The sequence below is a fragment of the Chlamydotis macqueenii genome, chromosome 5 (assembly GCF_036417535.1).
Source record: "Chlamydotis macqueenii isolate bChlMac1 chromosome 5, bChlMac1.mat, whole genome shotgun sequence".
Lineage (NCBI taxonomy): Eukaryota > Metazoa > Chordata > Aves > Otidiformes > Otididae > Chlamydotis > Chlamydotis macqueenii.
Window position 1 is genome coordinate 9,803,321 of NC_141560.1, and position 21,689 is coordinate 9,825,009.

Genomic DNA, 21,689 nt, shown 5'->3' on the forward strand with positions numbered 1-21,689 from the left:
AGTCAATTAAGATTGACCTCTGAGACAGCAATGACCACAGTGCAATAATCACTATGATGTTTCTAAAAGATGAATGAAATAGTTAAGGGAATACCAGTAGAGAAAAGAAGCAGCAATAAAATCTTCCTCCAAATAGGCTACTATCAGCTTTGGGAAAGGTGAAGGTTAGTGAAAAAGCAACAAGGTATTACCCAAGGGTTTGACCACAGGAACAGCTAAAAACAGAGCTCAAAAGGGTGCAAGGAGCACAGATGAAAACCTTCAGAACATACACATGTCAACAGCCTCCTGTGATTCTGACCTCACCTTTGTACTTAGTTTGAGATGTCATGTTGTTCTTTTAAGTGTGCTAGGTTTCCTTGATTACTGCTACTTATTTTTTAACATCTGAAAAAGTGGGCTGTTCAGCTAAACATCTACGTGCAGTCTGCAGCCAAACAAACCTAGAACTGTGATCTGACATGCAAAAGAAGGTATAAATGCATTAAAAAGAAAGATACTTACACCCCAATAATATCTTGTATTGTTAAGATATGAATACATCTCTATTGGTTGGCTGTTTTGTTGTTAGATTTTAAGTAGGACCTCTCATATATCCCAAAGGCAAGACAGCCAAAATTAATCCTGAATGACGTAATACATATGAAGAGGAATAGAATAGAATAGAATAGAATAGAATAGAATAGAATAGAATAGAATAGAATAGAATAGAATAGAATAGAATAGAATATTTCAGTTGGAAGTGACCTGCAGTGATCATCCAACTGGCTGACCACTTCAAGGCTGACCGAAGGCTAAAGCATGTTATTAAGGGCATTGTCCAAATGTCTCTTAAAAGCTGACAGGCACGGGCCATCGACCACCTCTCTAGGCAGCCTGTTTCAGTGTTTGAACACCCTCTCAGTAAATAAATATTTCCTAATGTCACGTCTGAACCTCCCGTGATGCAGCTTTGAACCATTCCCATATGTCCTGGCACTGAATACCAGGAGAAGAGGTCGGCACCTGCCTCTCCACTTCCCCTCCTCAGGAAGCTGCAGAGAGAAGAGGTCCAGGAGTCAGTGCCCATGACAGAGGAGCTATCTTCCAGAAATTATGGAGATATTTATGACTCTCAAAAAAATTAAGTGTACATTGATATAGCATAAGTGGTAGATGAAATATTTTCTCAGTAGCTGGATGAAGGCAACAAGGGTATCATTTATCCGGAACAACTGGGAAAGGAAAATCCTGGGTAATGGGGAGAAAAAACTGAAAACAGATAATTGTCGTAGTTCAGCCCCGATCGGACCAGACTACGCAGTCTCTCTCTCACTCCCCCCACACTCCGAGAGAACAGGGAGAGAAAATATAATGAAAAACGGCTCGAGGTTTGAGATAAGGACAGGGAGAAATCCTTAAAGTTACCGTCACGGGCAAAACAGACTCGACTTGGGGAAAACTATTAATTTATTACTACAAACAGCAGGATAATGAGACAGAGAACAAGATAACCTCCCCCCACCCCTCCCTCTTCCCGAGCTTAACATTATCTCTACTACCTTCCCCCCCCCACCCCCCGAGCGGCACAGGGGGGAAGAGGGAATGGGGGTTGCAGTCAGTTCATCATACGTTGTTTTACGCCGCTGCTTCATGGTCGGGGGAAGAACTCCTCACATTCCTCCCCTGCTCCAGCGTGGGGTCCCTCCCACAGGCCACAGTCCTTTGTGGAACTGCTCCGGCGTGGGTCATCTCTTCCACGGGTGCAGTCTCTCCAGAACAGCTGTCCCAGCGGGCCCTCCACGGGCCACAGCTGCCTTCAGGCATCCACCTCCCCCGGTATGGGGTCCTTCACGGGCTCCAAGTGGATCTCTGCTCCTCCGTGGACCTCCATGGGCTGCAGGGGGACAACCTGCTCCACCATGGTCGTCACCACAGGCTGCAGGGGAATCTTGGCCAGGAGTCGCATTACTCCTCCCCCTCCTTCTGAACTGACCTTGGCATCTGCAGCCGTTCCTCACAACAGGCTGGTAGATGTCTCTCAGGATCTTTTTACATCACATCTTATTCACTTCTCATCTCCTCTCCACTTCTTGCAGCCGGGCTGGACCGAGTCGGGCCCAGTCGGCTGCCTGGCGAGAGGCCAGAGGGTGAGGCCTGCAAGGCCCATGAGGCCTGCACCTCCCCCTCTGCGCCTCTGCCCCCGCTCAGCTTCTTCACATCTTCTCTCCTCTCTTTTTTTTTCTGTTTTCCCATTCTTAAATACGTTATCGCAGAGGCGTTATCACGAGACATTCTGCTACCAATCGGCTCGGCCTTGGCCAGCAGTGGGTCTGCCCTAGGCCTGGCCAAGTCCCCTGAACAAAGGGGAGCGACTTCTAGCAGTTTCCTACAGAAGCTACCACCTTAGGCCCCCCCCTACTAAACAAAACCACGACAATAATATTAAAGCTTTTGGAACAAGCTGGTGTCTAATGTGTGAGGCCAGGTGACTTTGTAGTCCTGTCAGAGCTCATAAACCTATGGAGCCAGCTAGGTTCTGTCTTGCTGTCATCTGCATTGCCGTCAGCAGCTCTGCAGCTGCAAGGCACCGCACCAAACCAAGCGCTCTCGGAAACGAGACTGCGAGGAGAGCAGTGCAGCAGCTGGGCGTGAAATCCACTCGGGTAAAGCAGGGCCAGTTCCCTTAAGTTGTACTCCATCATAACACAGGGATGTGAGAAGAGCTGATCAGAGAGTATCCATACTCAAAATACAAACCAGCAACATTTTTAGCCCTGAAAAAAGCAACACCAAGAAACATCTGAACTGCGCGCAACTAGGATTTAGCTGAGCTCCAAACTAGAAAATCCATCCAGGATAATAAATAAATGTTAATGAATACTACTGGAGGCCCCAGCTTACATTTGGTACAGTCCTTAACTTGAAGAAATCACAATCTAAATGAAAGAGACAAGCAACAGGGGGGTGGATCGGGACTATTATTAACGCTGTTTCATAAATGGAAAAGAAAGATACTAAGAGACTCAAAGCCTGGTTATAGTTTACCCCATGTTTGGTATATTACCTTTGTAACAGAGAACAAGTAAATGAGAATCAAGCTACAAAGGGGCCTAAAAAGTCTCACAAGAAACCAGGGAAATAAACTCAAGTTCATTGTCTTAATCATAAACCCCTCCTTCCTATGTGGAAGAAAACCAACACAGGCGATGCTAGTAAAGAAAATAAAAGAGCCCACTCCTAAGCATCAATTTTTCCTTTACAAGCTGAACCTTACCACACACGAGTCTTGCATTGCCAGAAGACGTCTCTCGTCTTGCCCAGAAACTCTGTCCCACTGGACAACTTATCCAGCACTGTCAGATTTGAGCTCACAGAGTAGTTTTCTTCTTATTCCTGCAGTATCTATCCCCCTAAAAGAGTGAAAACATGGCTTCGAGTGCCATCTAGGGGAGCCACTCCTCTATAGAAATCAGGTTTCTTGGTTAAAGATGAAACTTCTCAAAAACATTTTCAAAATGACCCACCATTCACATCTGCTCATTGCACTGGGAAAAATCTGTCCAGTGTCGTTCTTGCCTGCAAGTGTTAATACAGCGTGTGGTCAGATGTATTTGTTGGTACAGGACAATGAACCCATGAAATGGAGCCAGTGAAAACCAGCTGGGAGGCTCTGCTTTGCCAGCAATTTTAATTAACAAATGGAAATCTCCAAATATTAAACAGTCTCCTGAAAGGAAATAGGGGAGGAGAGCACTAAAAGCACCAGCATCTTCCTCAATTTGTTTGCACACATGTGAATACTCACAACATTTCAGTGTTATCTGTAAATGCAACTACATGTCTTTCTTAAAAATCTGCCATAGTAACAAGCATTGGTTTGTAACGATGGATAAAACAATCCAAGGAATCTTGGAAGTGTCTGGAAGAGACAGCTAAGGAGCAGCCTGGAAACTGAAAAATGGAAAATTGGCTGGGATCATCTCCAAAAGACCTCATGGGGAAGGAGCCTTGTTTGTAGGGGGGTTTGTGTATATTCACAAGGATATAAATCAGTCCACACACAGAGGATCACAGCAGGTCCCTTTGCTGTTCTCAGCACAGGGCAGGGATTCAAAAGCATCAGAACGCTTCCTCTGGAGAATGGGGAGCTTGGACCATGATGGGGAAGCCTGTACTCTGAGGGCTGTGTCTGCGGCAAGAGGGAGAGCCTCAAAGCCAAAACGCAACTGAATGGGGCCCTGCCAGGACAGGAGTGAAGCCACGAGCTGCCACACGCCTTTTGGGGCTGGAGTGGTAGGCTGTGCTTTTGCAGCTCAGAAACGGGGTGCTGGGACAGCACAGTTGGGTTTGCCCAACCCTTCTGCTCTGGGCTTTTGCCTTGGGCCCTCTCTCACCTCTGCTCTGTACTTCAGTCCTCGAGCAAAAAGCTCACTTTGCGACTCCATCTCCAGTGTCAGGCAAAAGTGCTTGGCACTGGTGAGTGTCACAGAGTCCCAGCCCAGTGTCACTTGTGCCTCTCCACAGCTGGAGCACATGCCCTGCTTTCCTTTCCAGTCACTTCTGAGAGCCACCCAGGGCAGAGCCACTGCGTGGTGGTGGTTATGGACATAAGGCACTAGGGTGGCTCAGGTTTATGGTCCCTGTGTGATTGCAGAAGAGAAGGCAGCCCGGAGACACAACGCTGGTCAGGCCCAGCACCAGGACAGCCCCAAAGGAGCAAGGAGCCTCTCCAGGCACTGCCCGCAGCACAGGCGGGATGTCTTTGCCACACCAGCACCCACGCAGCAGCTTCGCCCCGCTCCCCCCTTCCTGTTTGCTGCATGAGGCCAAGGCAAAGACATCCAAACACCCCCCCAGACACACAAGGGTCCAGGGCAGCTGAGCTGGAAGCTGGCCTCAAGATTTAAAAACCAGCCGTTTTACTTTGGTGACTAGTCTCTACAATTAAATACAAGTATTTCCCTGTACCTCTAATTCCTAAATGATTTTTAAAATCTGCCCTCATTGCAGTAGGTGATTACTTACATCATTTAAATCTTAAAGAGGCTAGGACTTTATTAAAAAATGCCTAAATACACATAAGCAAACAATGTTAATGGAACATTAAAGATGAAATGTACAGCATCCTAAGATAAAATAGCACAGGAATAATGATCTGCATCTCTAATATATTAAGATCTGGTTGTACCTTTCCTGTTTGCTTTTGTATCAGACAGCTTGTCATATAACACTGTATGCATTTCATTAACTCTGGGATGAGGTAATCACACAAAAAAGGAAATGTGACATACTGACTAATGGTTTTGCAGGTAGATTCAAGCATGAGAATTTCTCCTGTCATCAAACAGTGTGGACACCAAGAAGAAGTGATTTCTCTGACAAAGACATAAAGAAGAAAACTCCTTGTTTTACACAGAGAACAAGATTCAAGTACCGGTTTTGTTTCTATTTTAATTGTATATTTCAATTCACTTCAGAGTCCCTTCCAGTTACAGTCTTTCTGTCCTTGCACATCCTCCAGATTCACTGCGTATTTGGAATTCCAATCTCGCTCAAAAAGGTTTTTTAATTGTTTCTGTATAGGCAGTTGATGTCTTTGCAGGTTGGTCGAATTCTGTTTGATAATTAGTCCCACGCCAGCTGTATTAATGAAGTAATTTTCTGACCAATTGGAAGTCCCTATGCAATGGAAAAGTAGCTAATTAGAAAACATTCATTTCCCTGTGTTCTGTTTGATCTCCATACTTGTTAAGTCCACATTGCCTGGCTTTGCTGATTTGCTGTACAACGGCAAATCTCATTAGGACCAACGGAGCGGCAAAAATCAGGTCACCTCCTTCTTATTCCAGACCTCAGGTTTCGGGAAGTCAATATTAACTGCAACCCTGAAGCTTCGTAACAGTCTGATTCCTTACTGCCTGTGGCAGAGGTGCACGAATCTACTCATTATAAATATGGGAATAGAGTGCAACATTTGGGTATTAAAGGGGGTAAAAGCCAGTGTTTTATATGGGTTTCTGTGTTTAAAGAAAAAAAAAAACCCTAATGGGCTTAATTCTCTTTACTTGTTAAAGGAAAACAAGAGAAGAAGCTGGACCAACAAACTGATCAATAAACCCTCAGGAGCTGTCCTGAGCCCAGCATGCCATGCCCACTTTTAAACCAGGCAAAGCTGGGAACCCAGCTGTAGGCATCGTGTAGGGCTCCTTACAAAGCCACCATCATTCAGAAAATCCAACGCTGTGAAAAAATACACATTTTATCACTTAGCTCTTCTGGTGTTCGCCTTAGCCAGAATTATCTACTGCTAATTCCAGAAGGTGCTTAGGCATTAAAACAAATTATCTGTATGTCTGTCTTCAAAAGACAACTCAGTAAGAATCAAATTCTATTAACAGCAATTGGAGCTGAGAGTCCTCAGCCAGTTGGAAGATCGGGCTATTTGCTGGTTTGCATTGCTTGAGGGATGAGCTGACTGAAACGGCAGAGCCCTTTCACATTCCCTTTTTTGAAGGATCCTAATGAAAGAGTGAAAAATAAACATCATCCTAACTTTCAGGAATTGAACAGCAATTGACATTACTGTTCTCTCATTTCCATTCCTGGAGTTCTATTCAACAAACAGTGCGTGGAATTAATTCCTCCCAGCAATTTCTTTTTATTCAAGCACAATAATGTTATATAGTAGAGCATCCGCTATCACTGCATCGTTCTGAGCACCCAGTCTGTGAAATCCCTACTGTGCTTGTCACAGGCTGTGCGCTCAGACTTGCCGTGCTCCGTTCTTAATGGCTCACAATCATACGAAATAATCTCTTCCTGAACTTGACCTACATTATTCTCTCCCCTCCACATCTCTACTTCTTCACCCAGGGCAGACATTTTGATAAAGCCATGTACTTTGATATGTTTATCTGCTTTACATGGCAAAATTAGGTCTTTTTTGATATTGCAACCCATCCTATCTCAGTCTCAGTCCTACAGATCTGAAGATACTGTAAGTGTTTGGAATAATGGAATACGTACCAATATAGGCTACTTTATCAGTGACCATGTATTTGTTGTGATTCACTCTCCCATGAGGAATATTCGTATGATTCAGAACTGGAACAATGAAGAGTTTCTGTATGGAGAGAAATTGAAAACATAAATAGAAATACCAGAGTGAGAAACAGGCTGAGTAATTGGACAATGCAGGTTTTCTATATTTTCAAAGAATAGAATAGCACAGAAAGAACAGAAGATAATATTATATACCCTGTCATTAAATGTACCAAAAAAAAGGTATTTTCCTCTTATCCAAGAAAACTAACAAATAGTACTTCCAGTATACATAGAATTGGATAAGCAATTGAGATCAGATAAGGATAATGTTTGCTTCACAATGTTCCATTAGTAGCACAGCTATTATCATTACAGGGCAGACAATTAAATGCAGTTTTAGGCAGCTGTTTAATAGATCTTCATTTACCACTGATTGCTACTCTTATTTTGTGCTGGAATGGGCTGATCACAGACACGAGGGGTGCTACAGGCAACAATAATGCCTCACTTTTTTTGTTAACTCTTACTAAAATCTACATTTCAGTTTGGTTTTGTTTGTTTGGGTTTTTTTTTTTTTTTTGTTGGTTTTGTTTTGTTTGGGTTTTTTTTGTAAAAACTATTCCTCCTTACTTCTGTGACTTCTCTCTGTCATGGTAACTGCATCACGTTGGGAGCTTCCACACCATCCCCACTCTGCTTGATGCATTCCAGCCTAGTGCCTATGGCCTGTGTGTGATATTTAGTATTCAAAAATGGGTCTGTTTCTATAGGCAGTCAGCAGAGCTCTAAATTGTAAAAACAACTGATCGTAATTGCACCCATTTAAGACACTCCATACATGAAAAGGTCTATGAGAAGAGCACTAAGATGTCATATAAACTGTTACTGTCACGGTACTCAGAAAAAGCAACTGCCTGGATAATGTCGCAAGCGCTGCAGCGAGGCACATCCCTTGGTGTCACTAGTAGCTTGCAATAGCTGCTTCCTCGGAGGTTATCTCTTGGGCTTTATTTTCTCAAGGACCCAAAACAGTTGCTGCAACAATGGACAATCTGCTTCTCTAAAACCTAACACTTGCTCATGCAACTGGCAGCTTAGACTCAAAATCAGCAGGGGGCCCGTATCCTCAAGCTGTCTCTCCAAAATCAGGTTTCTTATCATACCACGTCGACACTGATGTGGGCACGTGGGTTGTTGAGAGCACGTAGGGACCTCAGATAGTAGAGCATGGCGGGGTCAGAGTGGACCCAGCAGCTGACCAGGAGCCGGATTTGTACTCTGTAGTCGAAAGCTGCACGTCTCAGAGCATTGTCAATGGCTGGCCAGTACCTAGAGAAAAGTAGGTGGATGGGAAAAGGGATATTTTTGAAACAGTTCAGTAGAAAGCTGTGACAATAAACTGAGAATACTTGTGACACCATGCGCAGATGGGATCTCTGATATCTGGTAAGAGAAGCACTTGTGCCTTCACTGGAGCTATAAATAAGATTTCTGCCTTCTACCCAGCCAGTTCTTTTCCTGGTGTGTTTTGAGACCTCCAGTCTCTGCCAAACTGGGTTGAAACCAATCAAAAAGTTTAAAGCTTAGTAAAGTACATGTACACAGATACACACACAGCATGGTGCCACCGTGCTCATTTCCTTGGGAAACTAAAAATAACAATAGCGACTACAGTGTAAAGCCAGATCATACAGCATGAAATAGAAAGGACAGTGCGGAGCCTAGAGGAAAGGCTAAGAGTCATTTTGCAGAACATGGCTGTTTCAGGACCCTGGAGTCTGTTTCTAGTGTCCACAGTGGTCTTGTGCCATCGGCCAGCGTGGACAGACTCCATCTTTCCCCATCCCTCCTTGCCCTCTTAAAAGTACGCCCTGTGCCCCCGAGGTGACAAACACAGCTGTGCTCTCGTGAACACAGGGCTGTCTGTTTTGCTGATATTTGTGTTGGCAGTAGCTTGGGGCAATTTTTTTTAACATCCTTCACCCAACTGCACAACATTAAGAGCTGGACAATGTACATCCCGGGACTAATAACTCCAAACACCCATGTAGCACTTCTATTCCGTAGATCCTAAAAAGCGCTGCATGGATGATGACAAGCATCCTTAGTACAGATTGGAGGACTGATACAGAGAGAGGTCCTGCACTCGCTCACAGACCCGTGAGCAATGATGAATTAATTTGCCTAACTTATTCCTCTTGGTCTTATGTACAAAGCCCTGAATTTTCTAATCCTCCCTCAGACATCATCCTGCCACCATCAACAAACTGGCCATGTGCTTTCAGGCTCAGGCTGACTTGTAGATCCTGAAAAACTTGGAAAAACATACTATTTGAAAATGCTATTTTTGAACGGTTTCCATTTTTTAAATATGTGGGTTTCTAGTTGATTAACGCTCAGGCATTAAGACAGCAGCTTTGTTCCCTCTGCCTCAGCTGCTGGAGGAACCTAACCTGAACTAATCAGCCGCAATTCATTACACTACAGCTGGTTGCTGTGGAGATAGCCCCAGGCCCCACGCCGCTCTCCCTAGGTCTTTCAAGCTCTTGTTTGCATCAGATCAGGCCCTAGATGTCACAAATGGTGGATTAAGGCTTCAGCTGAAGAACGAGGAGTATTAACACACTCATTCCTAAGGGAGAAAAGAGACTTTCTGTCAACCTATTCTTAGCTAAAAGCAGGAGATGAGAAACCTGGAGATGCAATCGTACAACATTGAAACTGAAAATCCTCTAAGCTGTTTGATTTATAAAAAGTATTCTCCGAGTGGAAGCTAGTCTTTGAAATTTTATTTCAAGTATAGTGGAATTATCTCTGTCTGTTTATTATCCTACACCCTTCCTGCTAACACGCACATGCCCAGCTGAACAACAGAGGCTTTACACAGTCGTGCCAGAGGACGTGGTGCATGGTATAACTCTGGCAGAATGGCAACCAAGGGCGCACACTATTCTTTACAAGCCACATCATACCTAAGTATTTTGCTTCAACCTCTTTCTCAGTCAGATTATTTAGATGATTGGAAAACTCAGAAATGTCACAAGCGGGTAATACTAAGAGCACTTGGTTGGATGTCAACATCCAAATTCAAGCATATCTGAGAGGATTTCAAGTCTTAGCAGTTGCCCCATGACTAACTTTCTGTGTTACTCAGATGTGAGTGGATGTGCAGAGTCTGCATAATTCTGCTGTGACCTTGGGCAGTCCACTGGGACCACGGCAGTGGTCCACCACATACAATTGGATCACTTCACATCGCCGCTACCAACTTCTCTTTGAGAGCTGCTGCTGCTGCATGCACCTAGCACACTTCAGGAACTTGGATGTCCTCAGATGGAATTACTTAAAAAGGAAAAGAAAAGCCTGGAATTTTCCTTTAGAGACTGTTTCAGCAGAGGTCGGCAAGGACAGTTAAGAATCACTCTCAATACTATGGGTCAAGTATGTCAAACAAGCAGCAGAGCCTGAAGTCAAGAGTCTTCAAGAGTAAAGAACAGAAGGAGACAAACAGGAGCAGACGAGAGGAGCAGAGCAATATTTTCTCTGAAAAGTCTGATGTCAGATATATTTCTGCTGTTCCCAGTTCTCTCTCTATTCATAAAGCTGCTCTGTTGTACTTTGGAGGGAGCTGCACCTGGCTGTCCCTTGTCTGGCACTTCACAGTTTTCTTGCTGTGTGAAGGACAGAGGAGGCTGCTCGAAAGCGCTAGCGAAGCACACAGGCAGTATTGGATACTGTCCTTCCTGCAGCATCAGTCTACAAGGCAATCATGAATGCAGAGCAAAGCCTCAGATCTCTCCACTCTGAATATTTTCATTGCAGAAGGTATTTCCTTTAAATAGGGGTGCCAATCAATGTGCTCAGGATTAAAATTGTACCTTTCTGGATGAATGAAACGGCTGGTAGGGAAATACTCCATAACAGAGACATAAACAAATTCCTGCGCCTCACTGATAGTACTGGTTATAGCAAAGAGGTCCAGGGTGCGACCTCCTGGACAAAATGCTGGAGGAGAAGCCTGTGAAGAAACAAACATGCAGGTCAGTGATTTCATCCTTTTTCTGTCAGATCGTGATCAATTTATACTGAGATCTGTTCAGTACTCATTACAATAGCACAAAGCATTTGAGGTGAACCACTACCATTCCTCATGCCTTCCATATCCTGATTGTTCAGATACTTATCCATATATTGAGCCCACAGGTGATTAAAGAAGACCTGCACCCCATCCCCTCCATGCTACCTGACAGCCGAAGCTGGGTCGACCCTTTTTCCTTGAGTAGCTCCAGAGAAACCTGTTGAATGTGTTATTTTCCAACTGGAGCACAAGTAACCAAGGACCACTGAAGAAACTTTTCTGGCCAACACTCAAACATGGTTCACAGTCTATCTTATTTTGAAACATACTTACAGAAAAATAGGCTTTTGTCAACATTCCATTGAATTCTACTTCCAGAGGCTGATGCTTGTTAATGTGGGTAGAATAATTAAGAGGCCAAGGGAATGGGATGGTAGCATTAGCATGTCCGAGATCCCAGTAAGTACTAAATGTTTTCCAGAGGTCTTTGGCCAAGCAGCTGCAGTTGTATATCACAGCACCAAACTCTTTCACCTGCAAAGAGAGCAGGCTATGTCACACCCTCAGAAAGAGCCACTTCCAGGGGTTTCTTTGCTGTTTTCCCCACCCAGTCAATATTTGACATCATTATGGTTTTTCTCTGTTATGTGCTAGGACATGAATTTTCCCCCAGATTTTTGCATATGCAGCAGCAGAGCTTACCTGAGATAAAGATCTCCAGTCCATATTTGCACTACCAATATAAATGTGTTTCATGTCTACAATCCAGAATTTGCTGTGCAACACTCCTCCTGCTAAACGTCCAAAATCAATCTTTTTCACATGAGCCCCTGAAGAAAGGAGGAGAGGGCAAAAAGAGTTCAGATACAGCATGGAGGGGTAACCTGTGCTGCTCCCCTGAGAGCCAGAACGTGTCTACTACCTGCAACTGGTAATAACTATGAAAATTCACAAGCATTCATTCCTGGGAATACCATAACTTGCAAAAATATACAAAATGTGAACTTTCAGAAAAATCCTGAAGGGCTTGACAACATACACAGAAATCATGAATTAGTGAATACCTGGTGCTTGTCTGTCCTGTGAACCCACGCAAGCACCATGCCAGAATAGGCCTTGGAGACCAATTTCTCTCAGATGCCTTTTTGCAACACTGAAGTTCTGAGAGCATCACTGAAGTGAGATAATTACCTTTTTCCTCTAAAAACTTGAGGTCAGTTGAATTTGTAGCCAAAGTTGGAATACTTGCTGCAACATACACAGAGACATTCTCTGCAAGCAATCTCTCAAATCTCTTCAGAATATCTTCACCCTGCATGGTATATCGTTTGTTATTTTTTTTCTATTTTTTAATAGAACATTTAGTAAGATACATGCAAGCGTAGAGTTACTAATGGGTGCTTCCGTTGAAGAACCCAAACACAAGGAAGGTCAGAAATTTCAAGAGTGTTTCAGCTAGAGAAAAAAGGGAACAGAGATTTTGATCCAATGTATGAATCAGAGTTTATTTCCTATTGTTTAATGCTATTAGATGTATTTAAAAGTACGACCACAGACATCCTAGACTACAAAGGTGGATGCCTCAATGAAGATCAGCTGTCACTGATGCTCAGCAGATACGCTGCGTCATTTCTCCCTGAGGTTAAAAATAACAGACTTCTAAACTGAGCTGTCCCTTTAGCAGAGACAGGGCTCAGCCCTACCCTTGGCACTTTTACTTCTTCTCACGTGGAGGAAATGAGTCAGCTTACACCACCAGACCCGTCTAGGGAGGAGGAGAGGGAGAGCAGTCCCAGAGAGCCCATGAGGACGATGAGGAAGGTGTACCAGGAGGGAGGCAGAGGCTCGGCCCACAGTAATAAACAGGCCAGTATCTGGTCTATCAGCAAACAGCATGATTCCTTGGCTAAACTCCACACCTGTCTGAAATAGAGTGGCCTTGTCCCTTCTGCTTTTCAGAACAGTCCCCAGCCCATACTGTCCCCCAGATTTAGCCCAGGATTGCCCAGAGGTTGCCAGCTGCCATGGGCCAAAAGAGAGCCCCGAAGCAAGTAAACAGCACGGATGACCGCGAGGTGAGCCCGTGCTGTGGCCTCTTGTGGTTTAGCCCTGGTCACCATGCAGTTTCTCACTCCCCCTCCCCAGCAGGATGGGAGAGAGAATTGGGACCTCTGTTTGTTCTTAAAACACAGCATAAAAATGTGCAGAAACATAGACAGTGCCCAGATGGAGTCCAGCTTGACTGGAGGAGGAAGGTTGGTGTGCTGCTTCAGACCAGCATGGAAAACCTTTCTGGGTTTGCAGGAAGAGTCAAGCAACATCTCAGGGATACAGAGCACACAGTCAATCTTCCACCTGCCTTGCACCACATGTACACAAGACACACTACCATAGATGTCCTGGTCATTGATTTTCTCCTACCTGCTTGGAAGATGAATCATTGACGTTGATATCCTTCCCAGTAAGAGACCAATAGTAAGAAGCCACGTGAATTTGTTCCTGGGCTATATCAAGGAGTCTCTTCCAAGCTTGGTACAAGGGTTTGGCTGCAGTACTATTTATCTCAAAAGCTAAGTCATAAGGAACATTTTCCACAAGTTCAAAGCTGCAATGGCAATTGTATATCGTGAAGCGGCTGTGACTGAAGCAGGAAACCAAGCACCTGTCATGCTCTACAGTTGGCCATTTTGAACATCAGCCTCAAACACAGACAAGCTGAGTTGGAAAACAAGCTCTATCCCCAGTTTTTACAGCCAAGCACATATGTACATTGTCCTCCCAAATCCAGCAGAATGCCTTCTCAGTAGCCGTGCTGAGCTTTGAATTTTACTGTCCTAAAGACAAGGAGAAAAGCAACCCCCTGAGGCTGGGTGTCACTTTGGTACCCTGTCCACCCTCTGCCAGGACAAACACCACTGCCCCCTCCAGCCTCTGAAAGAAGAGGAGCCTCAGCAGAGGCTGGTTTTCTGCTGGTGGCCCTGCTGCCTCCCACCACTGCCACAAAAGGAGGCTGGCTGGAGGCGGTGGAACAGCTAGAGCTGCGCTGAACATATGAGCACAGGACCAGGAGTGGGGCTGTGTTACTGCCCCTACCGCCCCTCATAACAGGCAACTACTAATGACCCAAGGCCTAAACAACACCCTCACTTTTCCCAAATTAGTGGTACTTTATCACTTATTATGCAATGGGAAGCGAACAGAAGCCATGCTGATATTGTCAGCATTGTAACTATTTCTCCACCTGGTGATTATTTCTCCTTGTGCGGTTGGGCATGGCTTACCTGCAGGAATCATTAGACCTATAGGTGTCCTCCTCAATTACTGTGGTTCCTGGGAGATCTCCGTAGAGTTCTTCCTCTTCCTCCACCTCTTTGTAAATGCTGACAACTGCTTCTTCTTCCTCAAGATCAACTATGCTGTCCACTCTCATGAAGTAAGCAGCCATCAGGACAACAAGACCAAGTGACAGAATTGTCCCTAAGATTTGAAACTAGAACAGAATCCAAAGAAGATAAGATTCAAGTGATCACCAAGTCACTGATAGACCAGCTAATGGTAGACTACCTGTTGCAGGTGAGTAAATCACAATCAGTAGTTCTGCTTTCAGCTACTGGCAGATGGCATTCGTGGATGTGTCACTGAAAGTGAGGACCGCAAGCTGCATAGGGGTTGGTTTATATGAGAATCGTGATTTTAGTTTTGTTTACCATACATACGTTGTCTGTGCCAACGTATCAAAAACCTGTTTTTTCCCCAACCTTACAATTAGTTTGACATTGATTAGGTTTATTTTAGCACAAGATAAAAGGGTGTTCAGCAAAATTTCTACCAAAATCAAAACAAGGAAATCCACAACACAAGATTAGCTGTGAGATGAAGTCCAGCACTACCATAAAGAGGAAATTAATGAAGTCAGGGGAGAAAAAACAGGTCTGAAAATGTCAGAAACAGAAGGACATTTTGTGGTTTCTGAACACGTTCTGGTCTTGTCTTCTAACTTAAACCTCATTTAAATGAATCTACACAAATTTCATTTGTCCATGTGGCAAGTGAATAGTATTTCCTTGTCGTTCTAGTGTGGTGAGTTAGTTTCATTTCCCTTTTACTGTACTTCCTTTTTTTTCCTGAATGTAGGATGAAAAAAAAAAAATAGCCTGGCCTTCTGGAATATTCAGACCTGGAGTTCAGCCACTCATGTGCTGGAATGCATAGCACCTGGCTCTGCATGTTGCCCAATATTGAGGAGGAAAAGACAGCCACCAGTGCAGATCCATGTCCCCCCAGCAATTATCACGTTTGGCTCCCGATAGCAATTCTCGGGAGCTGGGACCATCCGCCACCCTGTGATAGGCAATGTGCACTTCAGAGCAGAGCTTTGGAACCTCCAGGCAGGAGAACCAAGTCTGGGAGTGATGGTGAGGCTGTAGCTATAAACGTGAGCTCCCAAAATGGTACATACGAAAATTGCCCAGACACCAGTTGCCTCTGAAAGTATCTATTTCAGTTTCTATGTGGGTAAAGTTTCTTATTTTCATTTTCTCTGCTTTTCTCGAGATCTACAGTGCTGCCATCAGTTTCAGGCAGTGATTTGAACAAGAAAAGTGTTCTTAAACTGACTGTCTACTCACATTTTTGCCCTCTGGCTTGTTCTCAATCTCACCAACAGCCAAAAAAAAATCCCAGGATTTTTTAACAGTTCTGCATTTCATCCTGTGAACACGTTGGCAAGACTTAAACATGGCACAGGTTCTGTTTTTTAAGCTGAGAGATCTATTTTTATCAAGTCACATCTTGCCTGTCACCACACTGCAGGCTGTGATGTCGAAGTGGTATAGGCATGCTGAATCAATACATAATGCTGTGCTGATGGTGGAAGTGAGGCTATTTCCATGAGCAAAGTTTACTGTCCTGGGCCAGGGCTGCAGGATTAGGCTCCACGTTGCTCCCTCTCGGCAAGGTTTGATCAGCCGACTGGATAAATCAATGAGGGGCTTGTCACTCACTTGTTTACAAAGAGGATCAAAACCTACATGGATTTCTAAAATGAGCAATAAAATCCTTCCTCTTAATCCATCATTTCTTTTCAGAAATGTCAGTATAACCTCAGCTCTTGTAAGCAAATGCGTATCCCAATAATTACCGTTTTGACGTCTTTTTGATTGTTCACGCTTAATTTCGTGTTGGAGGACGCATTAAACATCAGGGATGTTTTTACTGTTTTTTTCACAATCTGAAAAACAGAAATGTATGCAAGGGGAAAAATAAAGCTTTATGGCAACATTTGGATAAAGCCAGTTAGAGACTAAAAAGACATTGCTTGATACAGCGCTCTGAGACTTAATACAGATCCATGCGACATCCTCACTGCATTGTAGATGCTGAGCAACGTTAACAGACTCTGAAGTGAACCAGAGAGAGACGTGTCCCTGCAGTTTTTCCCTGGTGCTGTAATTAATGTGTAAACAACTGCATCGCTGCCTCTTCAAGTTATCCTCCAACACCCACTTTTGCCCTGTCGCAAGCCAACACATTCGCCAACGAGCAATAATGAAGCAGACGCCATGGGTGACAGCATAGGGCATCAGTGTCATTGTGTGCGTGACTCTGTTGGGCTCCTGCTCGCTTTCTCTGCATGTGAGTTGTCTTCAATCATAGAATCATAAGGGTTGGAAGGGACCTTTAAAGGCCATCTAGTCCAAACCCCCTGAAGGAGCAGGGACATCTCCAACCAGATCAGGTTGCTCGGAGCCCCGTCCAACCTGGCCTTGAATGTTTCCAGGCATGGGACATCCACCACCTCTCTGGGCAACCTGTGCCAGTGTTTCACCACCATTTTTTGTAAAAAAAATTTTCCTTATATCCAGTTTGAGTCTACCTGCCTCTATTTTGAAACCACTACGTCTTGTCCTATCACAACAGGGCCTGCTAAAGACTTTCTCCCCATCTTTCCTGTAGGCCCCTTTTAGGTACTGGAAGGCCACAGATAAAGTCTCCTTGGAGCCCCCTCTTCTCCAGGCTGAACAGCCCCAACTCCCTCAGCCTGCTGATGTCTCTTCCAGAAGGGGCTCTATTAAGGGGATATGGACCAGGCTGAAATCTGAACTCTTCTCCCGTTGCAACCATCACCCTGTGAAATAAGTTAACTTCTTTTCCTCCACAGACAGTATTGCTCCAATCTTTTGTTATCACTAGCAGAGGCAACCACAAAAGCACATACCACAATATGCCCAAACTCACAGCAGATGGTAGGGCAGGGGTAGTCGGCTGCTTGCGTACTTTGCCTTCTCAAAAGGTTGAACCAAAAACTTCACACATGCCCCACATGAATCATCCCTGCACTGGGAGAGGTGAATTCACCCCATAGGAGTCAGCTGTTGTTTCTCGTGCTCAGAAGCAAGAAGTACATCCTGGAGTCTGGTAGATTTCAAAAAGCACTACCAGATGATATCACCACCTGTCCAGTCCCCAAACTACTGCTTCCTATCCCTGAGCCACTGGATATTGATAGCCTGGAGGATGAATGTGCTGTCATGGTGTCAGATACGCGGTTGCTCTGTAGGCAGCCACGCTCCAGCAAGTATTACGTGGGAAGGTTCCTGCCAGGCTTGTCCTATCCATCTTGCCATACGTTCACAGCTGTTATCACCTGAAGTGGATGGGCTCATGGTGCCTGCCCTTCCACATCAGTAATGCAGCACGGCCACACGTCTGTGAGCTCCCGAAAGCCCCAAAGGCTTCTTGTGGGACCCGATTCACAAGAAGTAGTGGGGCTGAACCAAAGAGGTGGAGGATGTCTTGGGAGACAAGGGAGGCGGGTCTGAAACAGACACTTGGGGAATGAGGAGAGGGATGCAAAAAGAGAGGATCCAAGGTAAAAGAGCAGACAAGGAAGAATGAGAAAGGTAGAGAGGGAAGAAAAAGTATGAACAGTCATGCTTAAAACATGCTAGAGCTGCAGAGATGAATGCTAAGTTTCTGTTTCAGGGTCTGCTTCTTGTTGTTATCAGCTGTATGCAGTACAGCAGTCCCTACTTTCCAGGCCAGTTTTACTCACGCTTTTCACTGGCCCTTCCTTTTCCAGTCTCCAAATCTGGATGCAAGCTTTTATGCTGGAAATAGTTATAAATGCTAGCAGGTAAACACCTGTTCTCCCAGCCCTGGAGAAACAGAGCTGCTGCCAGCAGGGACAGCTGGCCATTCCCTGGTGAACACCAAGCCCACACACCCCTGAGATCCCAGTTGCTGCTGAAAGCGCAGAACAAAGACGTGGTGTCTCACCCCAAAATACAGCCCAGGCAGAGAGGGGAGATAGAAGGACATGCAGAGAAAGCTGTGTGACACACGTTGTTCCCCCACCTTGAGAGAAAGTGGTCAAACACCAACCCAGAAAACTTCCTGGGAAGTAAAAGGAGGAGAGAGCAAGAGAGAAGCAGCTAAGGAGTTTAGTAGGAAACTGAGGCAAAGGGATTTTAAAGGCGGGGGGGGGGAGAAAGGCAGCTGAAAAACAGCAGGAGCAGCCCTTTGGCCTAGGCCAGGAGAGCCCAGTGAGGCTGCAGGTCACCACCCTCCACAGCTCGCTGCTTTGGCTGTCGCTGTCCCAGCCAGCTGGGCTATCCCGTAACCAGCAGCCCCCGGCTGCCCCAGGTGGTTCCCACCACAGAACAAGAGCCTGAGAGCCATTGCCTTGTCCCTCTGGCCCCCAGAGCTAAAGCGGTCCCCGCCATACATTTGGCGACCCAAGCAGTGCCTGGGTAAGGAACTGCAGCTGCAGGTGCTCCTACGGCCATGGGACGGCTTCAGAAGGACGCAGCTTATGAGAAACAACTTGTTTCGGTTCTCTTTTTCAGCAGCAGTTACAAAATGGCTTCAAAAAGCAGCTTTTCTCTTAAAATATGAGAGTAAACTGATCAAATCCGTGCCATAATAGAGCCATCTACCATTTGGTTCAAAGTCATCCTTAATATTTGTGACCAGCGACGGGTTAGATTCCCAGCTGCCATACAGAAGTCATGAGAACTGCACTAAGATATGCAGTTTAATTTTAAAGAAAGAAAACATCACAGACTCAACCAGAATTCTTAAGAATAATATTGTAGCTGGTCAGTAATTAACTACGGCTCCCTCTAGGCTTTCAGGGCTTTACTAGCTGGCAATTTCAGTGACTAAAGTTCATCCAAGAGCAATAAATACAAGCGCTACTTAGCGTTGCTTCACGGGCTGGAACAGAAGCTAATACCACAATCTGCCGAGTGCACACAGGAGACTTGTTTATAGCATTAAGGCTGTTTTCTCCCTGCCCCCAGAATAACTCTTGGTACTTCTTTTCTCCATCAGCATCAAACTGTTGCAGATTTTGGATTTCAAACGCAAGGATGAGATTTTTCACTATACAAAATGCTCCCCAGCAGCTGTTTGAAGCTCCTCAGGTGAACAAAGTGCACTCATCTCTCCACGACCACCCTCCAGCGCTCTCAGGATGACGGCAGGCGTACTTACCATCCTGGAAGACCTCCTCCTGTGTGGGTGTCCTACTGTAGCCCAGTGTTACTCCCAACTCTACTTACAAGAGGCAGCACCCATGCTTTTTTGCCAGCAGATTTGTTTCAGGCTCTTCTGTTTTTTTCCTCCTCCTGCTGCAGATTACTTCCTCTTAAACGCCGAGTTTCACAACACGCACTGACAGTTAATGAGTCCCAAGATGGCACCTAGTTGTTGCGATGCAGTTCTTAGACTCCAGGTCCTGATCTCTACCTGTTCGGCCAAACTGTCGTCAGTGCCTGACCTGGTTCAAACTGCGCTGAATGTTCCCGCTGCCCTCAGCAGTGGAAGATCAGAGTCTAGATCAGGACTAGAAGCCCCTGGTTAAAAGGACTGCTCAGCTTTGGTGCAGTTTGCATCCCAGGCACGGCAGCATTCTCACTGCTTCACTCTTAACCCACCACAAGCTTCATTGTAAGCAAACCCTCCAAAACCACCTCTCTACCCAGTTGCTCTTGCAAGCACTCTCCTGCCCAGTCATCCTTGGACAAACATAAGGGAGCAAACTGCCTCCTTTGAAACAACACAGCTTTTGTCTTAAACAGACGACCTTTGGGTTTTGCAGTGGCATTGCTGAGGGAGGAGGCTACATGCAGTGTTGAGTTTGAGGCAGCTTCTAAGAAATTGTCTTCTGTAAAAATCCAAAGGCTGCACCTCAGTCGACACAACTCCACGTGGTGATGCTGCTGCTATTCCCCAGGCAGTCCCTTGATCCTACTGAACCGAAGGATGCGGTTCCCTAGCTCCGTGTTTGAGGAAGGCTGCTGTAGAGGGGAAACAGTGGAGAGACAACAGAGGGCCAGCAAGGATCAGGAGGCTTTATCACACCTCATAGTAAGCTGCTGAAGATGGAAAAGCTAAAAGCAGCCAGAGGATGGATCGGGTACGGCAGAAAGAGGCTTTTCTCTGGGAAGCTGAAGGTGTCATGGATCGTCTGCTTCCCCTGGGACCAGAACACAAGTGATAACTCAACGAAGGCCAAAAGTGAGAGGAAAAAAAAAATATAAAAGGAGCAGATACGATGCCTGTCTGACCAGCTAGCTCTCTCCTGAACTTACTGCTGTACGCAGGTCGCCTGTCACTGGGGCCATCTCAAATCTGTATCAAAACAGGGCTTAAAAACAAGGCAAAGGCTAATGCCATTGCTAAAGACTCCAGTTACCAGAAAGCTGAAGGCAAGACCCTGCTTGACTGAGGCTTCATCTGCAGTCAGGGCAAAGAGGCAACTCCAGCAAGCTACCATGCCAAAGGTCTCAATCGCCTCTGGAAGTGTCCCTGTCCCCCTGCTGACTTCAGACACTGAACATCCAGAAGAAATATTTCAGCTAAGCACCTCATGAGCTTAAGTCAGCGTGCGTGCTGTACACATCCCCAAGCTCAGCAATGAGCCGCCGTGCTCGGTTTGCACGCAGGATTGAAATCCTGGCATCAGCTATGCTGACAGAAGTCACAACAGCTCCCACTGACTTCAGTGAGGTCAGGATTGCACCGCACAAGCAGCAGCATATTCATATGAAGTTCAGGACTTATCATTTATTGTTCCAGTGCCACCAGCTTAGTTCAAACCGGGAGAGGCTGGGTTATATCAGGGGGAGGAGCAGCTTCCAGAAAATGGAGTTGTATTTCCCCTCCTCCTTGGCAGCTCTGATTAATCTCATTGTCTTCCTCCCCTCCAGCTTGCAAAAGCCTGGTTTCCTTCTGCCTGTCTGATCTCACACACCAGCCCAGGATCAAGGACGTGTTTCTGATCTCACTAGCAGCGGTGTAGCTCTACACCGAGGGTGTAAGGGTGAAAGCGCATTTGTGGGGAGAAGTAATATGGTTTATTTCACCAACTCGTGCAACTGGAGGGAGGAAAGAAAAAAAGACTGTCATGTTTCAGGACAAACAAGCGATCTTTTTTATTCTTCCTCTTTCCCATTTCTCAGACAAGGCTCCTTCTACCAGTTGCTCTGGTTGGCTTCCCACCTTCCCACACCCAGAGTAAACATATCTCTCACCATAGAGCTGGATGCCACGCTGTGGTTAACGTACTCTCTCTAAAAAG

General features: G+C 45.4%; 1 protein-coding gene across 1 annotated transcript; it reads right to left on the reverse strand.

Annotated features, from left to right (window-relative positions):
- Positions 1 to 5,019: 5,019 nt before the first annotated feature.
- PLD4 (phospholipase D family member 4) lies at positions 5,020 to 19,708 on the reverse strand. Its single transcript, XM_010116096.2, has 11 exons — positions 19,601 to 19,708; positions 16,245 to 16,334; positions 14,386 to 14,594; positions 13,526 to 13,709; positions 12,296 to 12,416; positions 11,807 to 11,934; positions 11,438 to 11,638; positions 10,905 to 11,044; positions 8,190 to 8,355; positions 7,009 to 7,105; positions 5,020 to 5,661 (listed from the first exon to the last, which is right to left on the reverse strand). Exons 1-11 carry the CDS (start codon positions 19,601 to 19,603, stop codon positions 5,456 to 5,458), a joined length of 1,545 nt encoding a protein of 514 aa, XP_010114398.1. The 5' UTR covers positions 19,604 to 19,708; the 3' UTR covers positions 5,020 to 5,455.
- Between the last annotated feature and the right edge of the window lie 1,981 nt (positions 19,709 to 21,689).

What these genes read in the sequence shown, in the direction of transcription:
- PLD4 (XM_010116096.2), bottom strand. An exon ending in CGTTTCATTCATCCAGAAAG is followed by an intron (nt 8,356 to 10,904) that starts GTACAATTTTAA and finishes ACTTTTCTCTAG; the next exon opens with GTACTGGCCAGCCATTGACA. An exon ending in CCCACATCAGTGTCGACGTG is followed by an intron (nt 7,106 to 8,189) that starts GTATGATAAGAA and finishes CTCTCCATACAG; the next exon opens with AAACTCTTCATTGTTCCAGT.